The sequence below is a fragment of the Schistosoma mansoni genome (genome assembly GCF_000237925.1).
Source record: "Schistosoma mansoni, WGS project CABG00000000 data, chromosome 1 unplaced supercontig 0135, strain Puerto Rico, whole genome shotgun sequence".
Classification (NCBI taxonomy): Eukaryota; Metazoa; Platyhelminthes; class Trematoda; order Strigeidida; family Schistosomatidae; genus Schistosoma; species Schistosoma mansoni.
The window spans coordinates 575,883-592,219 of NW_017385993.1; the positions used below are offsets into that span (position 1 = coordinate 575,883).

The 16,337-nt window shown below is 39.6% G+C and overlaps 1 protein-coding gene across 1 annotated transcript in view; it reads left to right on the plus strand.

The window, feature by feature from the left end:
- Nucleotides 1–2,764: 2,764 nt before the first annotated feature.
- Nucleotides 2,765–16,337, plus strand: part of Smp_176060 (ubiquitin ligase E3 alpha-related) — a gene marked incomplete at both ends in the record, with an annotated part of 75,075 nt that continues 61,502 nt past the window's right edge. Inside the window, 3 exons of the mRNA XM_018791679.1 lie at nucleotides 2,765–2,935; nucleotides 9,733–10,091; nucleotides 13,178–13,256. Of these exons, the coding sequence (XP_018645194.1) occupies nucleotides 2,765–2,935; nucleotides 9,733–10,091; nucleotides 13,178–13,256 (609 nt within the window). The remainder of the gene's footprint in view (nucleotides 2,936–9,732; nucleotides 10,092–13,177; nucleotides 13,257–16,337) is intronic.

A 16,337-nucleotide genomic window follows, 5' to 3' on the forward strand; every position in this document is an offset into this window, starting at 1 on the left:
CAAAACTAACGTAATGAATGTGAATAGTCTTCAGTGACAACTATGTATCTTTTTAAGGCATTGGGGCTCAGTCAACGGATTTTAAAAATTCAAACCAGGTTTAAATACATTTGCCACCATGGCCCAAGATCTTCGATGTCTTAGAAGGGAAAAAAGTAGACAATTGAATAAGTGCTCTACTTATAAAACATGTTTTGTTAGTGTTCTAGTTTTACCATCTATTAACTATCACATAATTCACTCTTATTTTGTATTTGACAGGCATTCTGACAACTTCAAAATTTTGTTGGAAACTGTTTTTCGTGTCAGTTTTAAACGGTTCAGTCTGCTTTTTCTTTGGATCTGACTTCCTCTAATCACTTTCTATTAGACCTGATTACCTGGGGAACACACGAATGTCATCACATAACGGTTTTTCACGGTAACAGTTCATACTTGAGTGTATCAATATAGAATGGGGTTGTGGCCGCACTCATTGACAAATTGGAGAGAATGTTTAAAAGGCACTCATGTCCATGGCAGAAGCTCGAAGAATCTACAAAGAGGCGTATACTATACTGAAATATGGAGAAGACTACCCAAAAAACACTAAAAAGCCGAATCATAAACGTCAGAAGATCAGGTGAAGTTACGATTGTGCTCGATCAATCAGCGAATTATCATAGTCTGTCCCTAAACAACGTAATTTAAGTTGGTGGAATCACATAGCCTCACTATTGTGTTATAACTAGATTTTCTTCTCTGGGCTTTTTTGCATCACGAACACTAAGTAAGTTCGTAGGAATAAACCAAATGATTAGGAAGCAAAGCGCCAAGTTTCAAATAATAAAATTTTGCCTTGCTATTGATAAACATCAAAATTCCATTCTGATTGGTGAAAATAAACTTTCCGACAAACCTGTAGTGGCATTGGGCCCTAACCACACAGTCCTCGAAAATGAACACGAAAGAACTGAGAAAACAGATATTCAACACTTAACGTGGAGAGAGGACCAACTATGGAGAAGGTGGGAAGAAGTAATTCAATCCGACAAATCGCATGGCATGGCTCAGCCTTTCAGGCGTGCTCATTGTTGTGTAACTTATCTCTTCTATCCATACTAAATTTATTGTTCTATCTCCAGCCCTAATCTATTCTCCATAATATATTTATGATTCTTACGATTGGACAAGTCAGGGTAGACAACGATGTGATTTCCACGTAAGATGTTATATATTAGGTAGTTACATCATGACAAATCTACAATTTTAGGATAAGATCCACTATAAGAGCAATACTAATAACGAGGTAAACCATAATTCTACAGACCCTTAATACTTAGGTTTTCAGGGTCAAAACGTAGGAAACAAACTAAAGGCCAAACGTGAAAACTACAAAAGACTAGGTAAAAGCTGGGGTTGTGGAGTTAGTTAGCGTAAACGTCTTCTGTAAGTAACTTTTTTCACTATTCACACTCTTCACAGTTTCACATTACTTGCACGAATTGTCGTTTAAATGTAGTTTTGATCTCTCGTTTTGTTTTATTTTCTCATAACATTCTGATTTTCGCACATGAGTTAACTGATGAACATAGACTTCACGTTCTTACTTATCAACTCCCGCTATAAAAGACCTCTAATATAGGTTCTATCTGCGTCTTCAAATCACATTGACTCCCTCGTTATGAGATGTTCTGGTTACACATTTTCTAGGATTGATTACTTTTTATAATTATTTGGTCCATTTAATCCACTTCCAACTCCAAGCTCAAGTGGTGTCTTAAGAAACTTCCAAGAATAAAGTGGGTTGATATAAAGTGGTTGATTGCATACGAACAACTTTTTGGGCAGAATCGATGTCCAGTTTGCATTCTGTGGAGCAGTCGTCCACCTTGTTGCATACAAGGCTGAGCGTAATCAAATAAAGGTTGGAATTGTAAGCTTTTTGTGATGTTTCGAAGAGGAGATGACGAGTGTCAGCGTGCTTACGTTTATCAGGAAGTGATCAAATAGATATCCAACCGTTACCAGAAAACCCTCGTGTTTCCCATATGGGATCTGACACTGAAATTTTTTGATGTTTAGCTGAGCTATCTTTGTATTGGCCGATATCTTTAGTCCTTTTTGTTACTGTAGGTCACATGTATGATGTTCAACTATGCCAGGCTCAACAGATGTAATGACCACCCAAGGTGTATCAAGAATAGTTTTCAGGACTATCGTGTATGATGAACTAACCACAACTACCCAATTTTTACAAACCGGGAATTGCTGTTTGAATAGGTTACTGTGAGTTGTACATGTATGGGTCACATTGGACGTGAGATGTACATAATGGCCACGGAACTTTACTAAGAATATGATAAAAGCTGGTTAGAAACCGAGTGTGACTAGCATGTATGTAGGGGTTGTGATCGGCAGTCGTGTTTCTAGAGGTCCGACAGTACTGTAAGTGATGTTTAACGATTCCTTGTCATGTCAAATGGCTTCGAAATGAACCTTTGATCAACCTACGGTTTGTAACAGAGTTGCAATCCCAGCTACTGAATATGAAGTTCGAAAGATATTTGCTGTGATGATAACTGAGCGAGTAGTGGTTACAGTTAACAAGAACGTGATAAGAGCTCTGCGAATCCTCAGAATAGGATGAATAGTTGGCTATTATCTCGTTCTTGCACTTGCAAGGCGCTTTCTGATTTGAATGAAGCTAGGCTATGGTAGTTCTCAAGAGCAGAGTGAAGTGGTGAGGAAAATAGTGTATATTAGGATTCGCGCTGAGGGCAACATGGTATTATTTTTGGGACATCAAATTGAGAAGGCTGGTTTCACAATCGCGCTGGTAGAAGTTGCTAACTTCCTTCTTGTTACCCTCTTCAAGTTTTCCTTGGTCAAGGATAAATCCTCATGCGTTTGCAAAAAAGGGATAGATATGCCAGTACACAGAAAAGGCAACAAGGTGGAGGAGTCCACCTAACTGCCAGTTTCTTTGAATTCCATAGCGGTGATTATGGGAAGTGTTACTAGCGAATTTCTCTTTGGCTGAATAGGGATACAGCTTTGTACCCGGTAGGTCTTGAAAAAATCGACCGTGTGCAGACGTTCTTAAAGAGGGGAAGATGCTCACTCTCAATGATATATTTTCATCCTAAGAAGACATACACGCCATAGACGACCTGACTACCGAAAATCCCGTTCCCTCCAACGCTAAAATATGCAGAATACAAAAAACGAACATCACTGATACTCTACCCGCTTTATACTTTCTGGGAGAATACGGTATCTTGACCACTGAAAAGGACCTGAATATTTTTTTCATGATACTCCAGGTGTCACATTCCAAGGGCATTCTGGAGAAAACATAGTATGCTCACTCTCAGAGTTTCTCACTGGAGCACTAGGTAGCCTTGATCCTAAATTGTTTAAAACAGTTTTCACTGTTTATCTAAAAATATATTTGGAAGAAGACAAACCGTTTCTTACCATAACCTTAAGAAGGATTTTGCTTTCTTGGAAAGCATTCAAAGAAGTATCTAAAAACGTACTCGGGTTAAAAAATAAACCCTGCTCAAACCATCTGCAAGCTACTAACACAGCCAGTGCTGTATAGGTGGATGAGAAGGATATAATCCCGGTGTATCATATTGTACATATTCACTGCACATTAATATGTCACTTATAGTTTTCAGTCATAAGCTACGCATCGGATGAAATTCGCTAAAGTACAAGGATCCGTGGTGATAAATAAATCCCTAATATTTTCATTTATATGTGTATATGTTTTTGTGTTGAGGATACAACGGATATTCTAATTTTACAACTAGCAACCAGTAGTATCTTCCATAATCGATCGTTCCCAGTCGAATAGAAACCAGAAGTCAGACGAGGAGAGACAGGAAAGATATATTTGATTCGTTACCAATATATCGAGAGACTTCGTTCTTAACTGGCTATTGTAACGTAGGAGCTGTGTCCCACGCCGTGTTGCAACGTGATCTGGTACGGATGCATGACCGAAAGCCTTCAGTTAAACAAGTCCACTTAAACAACGTGGTCAGCATCCAATGTTGAACACTTAATTAGCTGTTGATTTTGGGGAATTATTTACAGCTACAGATCACTCCCCCCCTAGTGAGGTTGTGATGCCCCTAAGACGTGACCAGCCAGAAGTTTAAACCCAACGAGTTTGTCGTTGGTAAACACTCTTCTGATAGCTTGCTTCGTTTAGCAGCGTCTGGTCGTCTTTCCTTATACTAAGGGACCAAAATGTACAACATAGCAATAAAGAAATAAAGTACAATGAAAATTTCGGTTCCTTGGGAAACTTCGTCGTTCTTTTCCAGCCGTCCTGGAAAAGAGGAAAAATAAAACGTGTGAGTGCATGTCGAAAATACACTCGTACTTGTGTAAGGACACAAGATGAGCGGGAGAAAAAAAGAATAAACTAATACACTTACAAAAAGCGTAAAAGCGATCGGAAAAAAAAAGGTTTTCTTTTGGGTTTTTTTTTGTATATAAAAATATATATATATACGCTCAAAAAAATTAAAAAATGCTTTGTTTTTTTTTGTTTTTTTTTATATAAATAAAAAAAATGAGCATATTAAAAAAAATTTTATAATAAACTATGCAAGGGTAATTCAAGATAAAGCTTATGTCCTACGTGCAATATTCGTTAAGATGTTCTGGAAATCTTACTCGTCTTCCAGAACGCGTTGTTTTAGGTTTGTCTATCGACGTTGACGAAGTATCAAGTTGTGTGTCGGCTGTCGTATAGGGTACTACGAGTGTTGGAGCCGTGTCGTACGATTGTACTGATGGAAATTCGACGTAGCTAGGGTTTCCTTCTAAATACGCTGCTTTGAGTCGATCGATACTGATGCTATCGTTCGTACCGTTCTTATCGACTACATAGTACTTAGGTTCGCGTTGAAGAACTTTGAAGGGTCCTTCGTATGCTGATTCGAGGGGTCGTCGATGTGAGTCTCGACGAACGAAGACGTGTGTACTATGTCGTAATTCGGGTTGAACGAAAACATCAGTTGATTGAGGTCGAGTGTGAGCAGGTTTAACTGAACGCATAGCGTTTGTAAGCCTACTCGTGTAAGAGTTTAGATCCATGTTCAGTGAAGAAGCTGAAGGATCCACGAATTCTCCTGGGGGTCGGAGTGTCGTTCCGTAAACGAGTTGAGATGCCGTGTATCCAATGTCAGCTTTCACTGCATTGCAGATACCTAGCAAGACGAGTGGAAGAGCGTCTGTCCACTGTGAAACGTTTGAAGCTGATAATGAAGCTTTTAATTGTCGATGAAAACGTTCTACCAACCCGTTTGCTTGTGGGTGGTAGGCGGTCATTCGGAAGCGCGTGATTCCTAAAAGTGAGGTTAGACAACGGAAAAGTCCAGATTCGAACTGGCGTCCGCGGTCTGTAGTGATTGTGGAAGGGTAGACGAAATTTGCTACCCATCGTTCGACGAAAGTGCGAGCCACAGTTTCAGCAGTAATGTCCTTAATCGGTACTGCTTCTGGCCATCGAGTGAAACGGTCTATGCATGTTAGGAGATATGAGTATCCGTTCGAGTCGGGTAAGGGTCCTACCAAATCTAGATGGACGTGGTCGAAACGCGCGTCAGGGGTTTTGAAAGAGCCTAAGGAACATTTGTTGTGTCTTACGACCTTAGATTTCTGACAGCTTACACAGGAGCGTGCCCACTCCCTCACGTCTTTATTCATGCCAGGCCAACAAAAGCGTTCGGCTATAAGTTTGACTGTTGCACGAACACCTGGATGAGAAAGATTGTGCAACGTATTGAAGACGTTGCGTTGATAATGTTTTGGTACAATTGGACGATCCCTACCTGTAGATGTGTCACAGAGTAAGGTTTCCTTACCTGTTCCCATCTGCTTAATACTTAGTTTAAGAGTTGTCGAGGATAACTCATGCTGAGGATCAATGTCTTCTTTTTGAAGCTGAGTGAGTTTAAGAAGGTCGATTTCTTGGAAACTGTTCAAGGAGCTAATTCGAGACAAGGCGTCTGCGACTACATTGTTTGCTCCAGAAATGTGTTGTATATTTGAAGTAAACTGCGAAATGTAGTCCAGTTGTCGAGACTGTTGCGGTGAGTACTTGTCTGAAGATGAACTTAAAGAGAAGGTAAGAGGTTTGTGATCGGAAAAAGCGTGAATTCTCTTCCTTCGATGGAATGTTGGAAATGCCGTACAGCACAATACATAGCTAGGAGTTCCCTACCGAACGTGCTGTACCTAGATTCCGCGTCTAGCAGCCGTCTCGAGAAAAATCCTAAAGGTTGCCATGAGTTGTTAACCCATTGTTGTATGACTCCTCCGATTGCTGAGTCGGATGCGTCTACGGCGATACTAATGGGCGCTTGAGTGTCCTGATGAGCAAGCAGGGTTGCTTTAGCGATGTGTTCCTTAACTGTGGAGAATGCTTTACGGGCTATGTCGTCTAAACTAGTTGATTTCGCATTTCCACGAAGCTGATCGGTTAACGGTTTCATAAGGGATGCGCATTTGGGTATGAACCGTCTGTAGAAACTTACAAGTCCGTTAAAAGTTCGTAAGTGCTTGATCGTGGTCGGTTCTGGGTAATCCAGAATGGCCGCCACTTTGCTTCTAAGGGGTCGGATGCCTTGGGCATCAATGGTGTGTCCTAAGAAGTCTAAGGAGTTTGTCCCTATTTGGCATTTCTGAATGTTGACAGTAATGCCATGCCTTTGGAGTCGGTCAAAAACAGTGTCCAGATGCTTGAGATGCGATTCTCTGTCCGGACTTGCTATTAGACAGTCATCAACATACGCATGTACGAAGTTGAGACCTCGGAAGACGTCATCTATAAACCTTTGGAAGGTTTGAGCCGCATTTCTTAAACCAAAAGGCATTCGTAGAAATTCGTAAAGACCGAAGGGAGTGATGATGGCGGTTTTAGGAACGTCGTCAGGTGCCATCGGTATTTGGTTATAGGCCTTAACTAAGTCGATTTTTGAAAAGACAGTTGTACCTTTCAAGGTAGCTGTCAAATCATGAATACAAGGCAATGGGTAACGATCGGGAATGGTTTTAGCATTCAGACGCCGATAATCACCAGTTGGCCGCCAATCATTGCTGTCCTTTTTAGGGACCATGTGCAATGGGGATGACCATGGACTATTCGATGGTCGAATTATACCTAAGTCTATCATATGGTCGAATTCGTTTTTGGCTAACCTAAGTTTTTCGGGAGCGAGTCGACGGGCTTTCGAGAATACAGGTGGTCCTGTAGTCGAGATGTGATGTGTAACATTGCTGGTTACACAAGGCAATTTCGATTGCGATTGGTATATCCCGGGGTATTTGTCGAGTACTGATTAGTACAAGGGGTCTATGGTGTGCTTGATTGTGACTGGGGATAACCTGCAACCAGAACAAGGAGTTACGCAAACAGATAACTTAGTGTTTCCGTCTATTAACCTTCGTGAGCGTGTGTTGATGAGTAGATTGTGGTATTGTAGCAGGTCTATAACAATGATTGGCGTAGAAACATCTGCAACCACGAAAATCCAGTGTATGGGTTTGCGTAAACCCACGTTAAGGTAGACGTACCTTTTACCGTATGTAGCGATCGGCTTTCCGTTTGCCGCCTGTAAACTTAAAACAGACTCGTTAAGTCTGTCGTTGGGATTTGCTGGAAGAACGCTAACTTCTGCGCCAGTGTCGACGAGGTAGCGAACTTTCGTAGTCACATCCGTGACATATAAGAGGCGGCTGTGTTCGCCGGCTACGGTTGCTGTTAACGCGTGCCGGCTGGGAAGTTTCCCGAACTGTTTTTCGTGTCACTCGATTTTGAGGTAGGATAATTGCAGGGTTTCCTGCAATTTCTGGAAGACTTACCGTACTGGTTGTGATACCAGCACCAGTCGGGATTGTCTGTCTCTCGTGGTCGAGAGCCAGATCGCCTACGTGAGACACTTCTACGCGGGGTTTTTGACCGACTACGGTCATTACGAACTTTAAGATTTCGTGTAAGCGTGTGACAAAGTTCGGCTATGTCAGTCGGGGTCGATTGGGGTTTTTCCTTGACGGAAAAAACCTCGGCCTTAGAAGATTTAGTGATTTCTAAGATTCGGTCGGCAGATGCAGCCAGCTCATCTATGGCGTTGTTTCGAAATGAAACAAGCACTGCCTGCACCTGATGAGGAAGTTTAAACAAGAAAAGTTGTCTGAATAGGCCATCATCGAAAGTTCGTTGGCCGATAACCTCTCTCATTCTTAGCAACATGTCTGTCATAGAACCTTGTTGCGAGTCGATGTTATGGAAGAGTTGGTCTAACCGTCGTCGGTCGGTTAGGTCTCCACGTTTTAGAATCGAACATTTGAGAGTTTCGTAAGGTTCGGGAACATCACTAGTAAATATACTAGGTGTTACGTACCTGTTAAACTCGCGCGGTAACGCCTTAACTACCGCGAGGAAACGTGTGCGCGAGTCCGTGATTCCGTGCATGCAAAAATCAGCTTCTGCGTAGCAGAACCAGGACTCGATATTGTCGGGCCAAAATGGCGTTAACTGAATCGAAATAGGGGGAATAGACTTAAACTTAAGAACCTTAGGTGGGTGTTCCGTCATAATAATATAGAGAACGAAGAATGTCTAATTAAAATATATGCGGGAAAAAAATTCGCGAAAAAAACAGTATATCACAATATATAAAATTCAAATAAAGAATAACAATGAATAATAATATTCAAAAATGGAACAGACTCACAGTATATTGGCTTGGTGTACCAGATCGCGTCGGGCTCACCAATGAGGATACAACGGATATTCTAATTTTACAACTAGCAACCAGTAGTATCTTCCATAATCGATCGTTCCCAGTCGAATAGAAACCAGAAGTCAGACGAGGAGAGACAGGAAAGATATATTTGATTCGTTACCAATATATCGAGAGACTTCGTTCTTAACTGGCTATTGTAACGTAGGAGCTGTGTCCCACGCCGTGTTGCAACGTGATCTGGTACGGATGCATGACCGAAAGCCTTCAGTTAAACAAGTCCACTTAAACAACGTGGTCAGCATCCAATGTTGAACACTTAATTAGCTATTGATTTTGGGGAATTATTTACCGCTACAGTGTTTTCCAAGAAGAGATCCAAAAAATTCATTGTGTGAAAACTGCATGTTAACGTACGCATATCAGCTTATTCTCCTTTATTCACCCGTTTTGTATCCCTAGGCAAGAACGGGTTGATTTGGCCACTAACGGAGTACTAAGAAGTAGTAACGGTGTAGACCAACATTTCACTGGCCCTATAACGGAGATTACTGTGTGTTAATGCCCTTTTATTTAAATAAATTGCTTTGCACTATAGTTTCTAAGAGGATTATAATTAGAATCGTACCTCCCCACAACTAGGGAAGCTCTCTTACTACTCAGTTACAGATCAAAAGGTGCAAACCGTTTGCTAGTTCTGACAACTAAAGATGAAGTTGGGCACGCGAAACTCCATTACTTAGCACATAGTTGGAATTCCATCTGTCGACATGTACGAAAATTAGATCTTTTGGGGGCTAAATAAACATACAGCATCCTGTCCATCCAAAACTGGAATTAAAAAGCTCCATCAGACCACATGGCCACTGTCCAGGGCTTGGAATTGTTTCCTTAAGTAGCGCAACTTATAAAGATAGTGGTTACGGCGGATTCTAAATGGTTAGCGGAATTCCAAATAGTTGTTTCTAAATCATAATATTTTCAGCAATTTACAGAGGCCTTGCTGTCTTCAGACGATGCAAGTTTTGAGCGTCTGTTGTTCGATGAAGTTAGAACTCAGGCTCTTGAAGTATGTACTCCTCAGGTTTTCAAACCTTCGGAGAATATATCAACCGAACCATTTGGCGAGAGTGACTTCGAGTCAAGCAAATCAGAATACACTGCCTTAGAACGAACACTGTTTCGTAGTTTTGAATTATTTATTGCTGGGAGGGAATTCATCAAAAATCAGGATTCAAGTGAATGTGCTAATCAACTTGAAGCTTACCTGCAATCCGTTGCTCCGAGTGAACAGGGTATATGTGGTCGAATATTTCAAGCCAATGAACCAACATATTGTTGCAGGTAGTAAAGCAAAGTTTTTTACAAACTTGTCTGTTAGAACTGGTTGGGTGTGTAAGGTGACTCTGAGGTCCATGTCGATCGTAATAAGCTATTACTGGCATATATATTATATTTAGTATACTAGTCAGGGGTTAACATTGATGGTCCATCGTAGAAATCGTGGCTGAAATTTTGGATTGTTTCTGCGTAAAGATGTCTTGATACTATTCTGTTTATTATGGCTAAAATCATTGTTCTCTTGTCGTTTAGTCCAGTATTAAGAATAAAAATGTAGATTGAGTACATAATGTCTTACAACTTGCATTGGTGTAAAATCCCATCTTATATGAAAAACAGAAAACTAAGGCAATAACAAGATAGCCCCTAAATGTTCTGGTACAGACAAGGGTGAGGAGAGTTCGCTCTCCCTCTCGAAATACTCCCATATGGCCACTTGTATATAGCCACTGCCACGGTAATTCTACCTACTGCATTTTCCCGGCGGTGGTGTTGATTAGGAAGTCAAAAGGAGGATCCACGTAGAGGGGTTGGAAAACCCTAATCCCAAAACACTTGTGCACATGGGCTCCAAAATCCTAAGAGAATAAATGATGTAAAGACCTGTTCTTGGTCACAGGTTACCATGATGCCTCATCTTCTAACTCCATTGCCCTGTGGATTAAACCTCTGGGTCAGTGACTCGGGAAGTGGCCCTAAGTCTCGATCTGGGGTATGATCAATATATATCCTGACAGGGATATGGAGGAGCCCAATTTGCCCTACGTCACCAGCGCTACAAAATAAATAATCGTATTACCAATGATAGTATGATTAACCGAACATTTCGAACACGGTTTTGGATGAGGGAATACCGGAATTCAAAATATAAAGTGAATAAATCTGTATCACTGTGACCATTTCTAACGTATATAACCTAACTTCTGCAACCACTGACCGTAGTTATCACACTGATTCCAACCATATAGTTTAGACCCACTGATGTGGCCCAGATAAATAAGCAGTTGCTTCTTGTACTAGTACCCTGTGTTGGTTTGAGAGGTCCTGGTTTGCTTCTAAGCTATTCCTACTCCAGACAGCATTGCAAAAAGAGTTTGGGAGCGGTTCACGCAATTATTTGATTCTGGGGTTGTTGTAAGAAAACCTTTCAGGGCGATTTTTCTGGTCTATGACCATCTTACTACTTAATATAGTGTAATATTAACGTTTTACGCGAATTTATAGCCTCGAAATCTAATAATGAACTTAACTAGTAAATATTAACAAATCCCAAAGAATTTTCATGCTTCAACGAAGTTTATGTACTTGATTTTGAAGAATGTTGTACTATAGTTATTAATATCGTTTATTGTCCTTGATCATAGTTGGTGGCTCCAGCCTGTCACCTACTCGTTGAGCATCGAGAGCTTTAACAGGTAGAATGCACAGTATGTCAATAAACTCATAGGTCATCAAGACATATGGCTTTCGACAATTGAGGTACTGAAACAACCTTCATCATAATCTGGTAAGTGTATTACTTATTTCACAGCCTAATGCTCCTCGTACAAAATCGTCGATCGGACAATTCAGAGTACAAAAATAAAAGCAAATGCTAATATGCAATTGTTAAGATTGAATTTACAAGTGAACATCTCACGAATCCCCCTCCTATGGAAATCACAAGCAATAATATCTGAAGATAGGTCTATATGCAAAGTGACAATCCGTCATTGCTATATTTATTAGTTGCTTAGTTTGTTATAGCCCAACAACCTTGAAGTAGTATTTAACTCATATATTCGTATCCCGAATTAAGTTTCGTGGTTCCGGATACAAAAATATGGAAACATCTTTGTTTTTCCCAAGTATCCGATCCAGTGTGGCTAGTTGCTTTGCTAATCTTAGGTTTTCAGAGTTTAATCTGTTTTTCATCACCTTCCAGGTGCAACTATGGCATTCAATCGGTAATTCTGACCTTGCTCTAAAACATACAGTAATGTATATTTATTTTCCTTTACCAGCTTAAAGTCAGTGGAGGGGTTTTTTCATATCCCTCAACTTACTTGAATTGATCAGGATTGGGGATTTAGTTAAGAAAGTTTTGGGAGGAAATATTGAAAATTTCGAATCGAAAGTTGATAAGGAATAGCTTAATATACATATACACATACATGTTGTATCAAGGATGTAGAAATTATCTAGTAATTTATAAATCAATTTTTTGACTAAGCTATATGGGGTTGCTAGACTTCAATTTCAAGGTTTTTTGGACAGTTAGACGTGTTAGTCATGGATATATATCTTTAGAAAGTGTGCTTGGTAACATACGCCTTAGAGACCTGTTGTTTTGATTCCTAGTCACCACTGTTCCAATTTCTTTTTATGTGATTTGTATTTTTATGAGTTGTGCTGACATGTTAACTGGTACTAGTCGAAGTAAGTTTTTTTTCTTTACACTATGCTGGGATCTGGTGATTGGTTCATTTACTCGTGTTGTTACGTAAGTGGTTTAACCAAATCTTCTCATCAGATCAAAACGTTTGTGTTTTTGTTTGATTATGTGTCATTAAATGCTGTCAAATAATTAAACAGTACTGCCTGGCGATAATGAATTTCTATAGAATTTGTGGAACTACTTCACTCCAACCCGTGGTTTAGTTCTCATACCTTAACTTGATCTCCGCCAGTAAAGGCCCCTAGCAGTTCACTACCTGTTGATCGTTCGTCCAAAGTTGGATGAAGTTCACAACTATTCGAACTATTAGTAACGTCATTTTGGGTAGTTACTGTTTCTTAGTGAATTTTGTGTAATTTGTGTGCTTGGAATATCAATCTTATGGTAGAATATCAAGCAATGTTTAAGTCAGTCAGCTACAACGTAGGACCAGGCACATATATGCATCTGTCCAAGTCACTATACTTCATCAGTACAACAAGATGAACTCTGACTCAGAGTTTTATGCTTCATGATAATTTCAAGGTTTGAGCATTGTTCCGTTCACATGACATTTTTATTACCCATCGTATTTTTGTGTGTTACGACACTCACATTTAGGTAACATTAACTTTTTCTAGGAACTGTTTGTTCATTTTTGTTCAAATTCTAGGGATTGCGCAATTGACTCAACGTGTGTATTATGCAGGGCGTGTTTCTTCAACAGTGCTCACATTAAACACAATTATAAAGTAGGTTATTGGCAGTATCTCTTTTGGGTATTTTTTATTATTTCAAGCTTTTCATTATTATGATATTTACATAAGAGGGGTGAATATAAATGATCTATATATTGAACTCTGAACTACTCTTTGTATAAGGAATAACGATATCATTCGAGTGCTCAAAGTGAAGTAGCTGGCTCGTGATATTTGAACTCTCTACTTGTTCGACTTATTGGTGTTTTTTTATAAGACATACTTTATCCAGTGGTCTTTGCACGCTTAAAAGGAATATAAGTGAGTGTGTTCCCAAAAAATCTGAGAACAGTGAATTAAAGGACAGGAGAGGACAACAATGTGGACGTATAAATTATTCTGGTTGAAAACCATGACAACAGTAGTTAGCTGCAATTAAAGTTTAATCCAATAAGCTAAAAATTTTAATTTTTTATAACTTGTAGGATACATTATGGCGTAAGATATTCAATACTTTAAATGACTTAATTTATACGATTGTTAAAGTAACCTTATGTATTGGTTTTGTTAGTCCATTTGACAACAAGAGGGTTTAAAAGTATTGTTCATTGTTACCATCATAAAGTCGTTAGATCAACAATATCGTCGCCAGTTACATTTACGAATAATAACGATACATTTTGACCTTTGATCTGTAATTACGTTTTATATTTGAGGCATTGGTTTAAAAAGAACGCAACAAAAATATCAAATATGTCACAAATCATTATGGCAAGACATTTTTACAGTATAGCAAAAATTCTCATTTAGACATTTGGAAGTAAATTTTTAGTTGGGGTGAGATTACGTTTTAATGAGGTTCCTCTTATTGGTTGGTTCTAATGTTACAGTGTAAAAGCCGTCGTCCTGTTACGCACATTTGAGACCATACTGGAGCTCGAACTGCGGCTCTGGGTAATGCAATGTACAAATTTTGGACAAACATAAATGTCCTCAATGTCTTAGACACATTTTTGCTCATGGGTCTCATCAATCATAGAAGTCTTAAGTTCTTGGACATTGAACAAAATGCACAGTTCGTTGATTACAAACTTGTGTCCAAAAGTCTCTGATATTTGATATTTTAACTGACAGTATGCACTAATGTCCTTTTAAAATTTAAGCTCATCAATTCCATTTAATCTTCTTAATCGTTTCTTGTTATGCGTATGAAGCCAAAAATTTACTGGTTAAATGTTGATCTTTCAAACAATTGTACGGCTTATAAGGAAAGATGGATAGTGGCTAGCAGTGGAATCCAGGACGCGCGTTTCGTCCTATTTGGGACTCGTCAGCTGGATGTACCTGCATCTTATAGTTGATGTTCACTACCCATCTTTGCTTATAATGCTTGTGAATTAAGGCAATATCGAGGCAATACGCACAGTATGCACGTATGCCAATTAGAGACTGATTAGTTGCAGTCCCAAGCTCGTGAGTACGGATAACTACCATTCGTGATCATTTAATTTAAACATATATAATACAGGTAGTTTAATCTCAGTATTTGGACAGTTAGAAAATAGGTTCTTAAACACTTGAACAGGCTATCAAATTTTTTTCCACCCTGTTTATGTTATGACGCATGTGAGTCTTTCCAGTTTGTCATATTAGATTGGCACAACGAGATGAAATAGCAACAAAGGTCGAAATGATATGGTGGCAGTGATAAAAAGAAGGACTATAACATAGGAATGTATTTATCAAGGGATAGTGGAATTCAAGATATGGAGAGATATGAAAAGTTAGTGGATCTGCACCGTTGTGAAGTATTCTGGTTCACGTCATCTGGCAAAACATGGTACCCGAAAATGAAGTGTGCCATACAAAGTATCGGTTTTTGTTCTGAGACCTTCCCCCAACCAGAGAGTTGTGATGAACAGGCAAATGCCAGTCTTTTTCAGCCTTATTTCATACCATGGCAAGATGTTTTAAACTGACCATCTCTATTTTTTCCAGCCAGTCCCTATGTTGGTAATAATACGCGATGTGAAAGCCACTGGAATAACATTTGCAAGACATGCCCAAGCCCACGAATCTGGTGTTTCAAGATAGTAATAGTAGTTGAATTATCGTCACTGTACCTAAAAATTTTGACGAACTTCTGCATTGCTGGCATGGTCTTGCCACTGAATGTCAGCGATCGTTCAGAGTCAACAATGATCGAACACAGAGAATGGTCCAGCATTTCTACAACTAGGAGGGGCCAGGTTTCACACACATAGAGTGAAACCTCTCCCACCTTCGCATCGTACACCTAAACCGTTATATCCAAACTGAAATCACAACAACGCCAAAGATGTCCCAGATTGACCTCTGACTTTCACTATGCGTAGGTTGATTTCATCTGTCACGTGACTACCAGCACTCAGACTACCCATATATATGAATTTCGCGATTACTCTAACGTTTCACTTCTAGGAGTGAGTAAAGGTATAGACTCGCACCAGTCTTGTAAAAGTACTTTAGACTTAGAAGGTTCAGACACAGTCATACCTACGGACACTGATTGCCAACTGACTATATGCGGATTGCATGGTTTGAGTATTCTTGCACAGTAAGACAATTTTGTCCACTTACTGAAGGTCAGAAAGTTTTTTTCCGAGTAACATCCACACCACCGCGCATATGTATCTGGTGCCCTTTCGTACCAATATGTGTGTGTTTAAATAAATAAGTTTCTAGAATGTTATCGATGGCAAAGTTGATGAGGAATGATCAGAATTTGCATTCGTGCCTAATCCCACTACTTGGATGGAACAATGAGTGGGGGTGCCAGTGTACCCTCACTCTACTTGGGTTGTTCGTATATAGGGCCTTCAAGATGTTAATGAACTTCCAAGGCACACCCTTCTTCAACAGAATCCCAGAAAACAGTCCTGTCTAACAAATTGAAGACGACCCTATTATCAAGAAACACAACGATTGTTGGCTTACCTTGAACATGGAGGTGTTCTAATATTTGGCGGAGGGTGAAGATATGATCAATACATTCTCTATCAGAATGAAAACCAGTCTATTCCTTAAGTGTCAACCTTTCCCGGGTTTCGAACAATCTACGAAGTATGACAAGCCAATAATTTGGACGCAATCAGA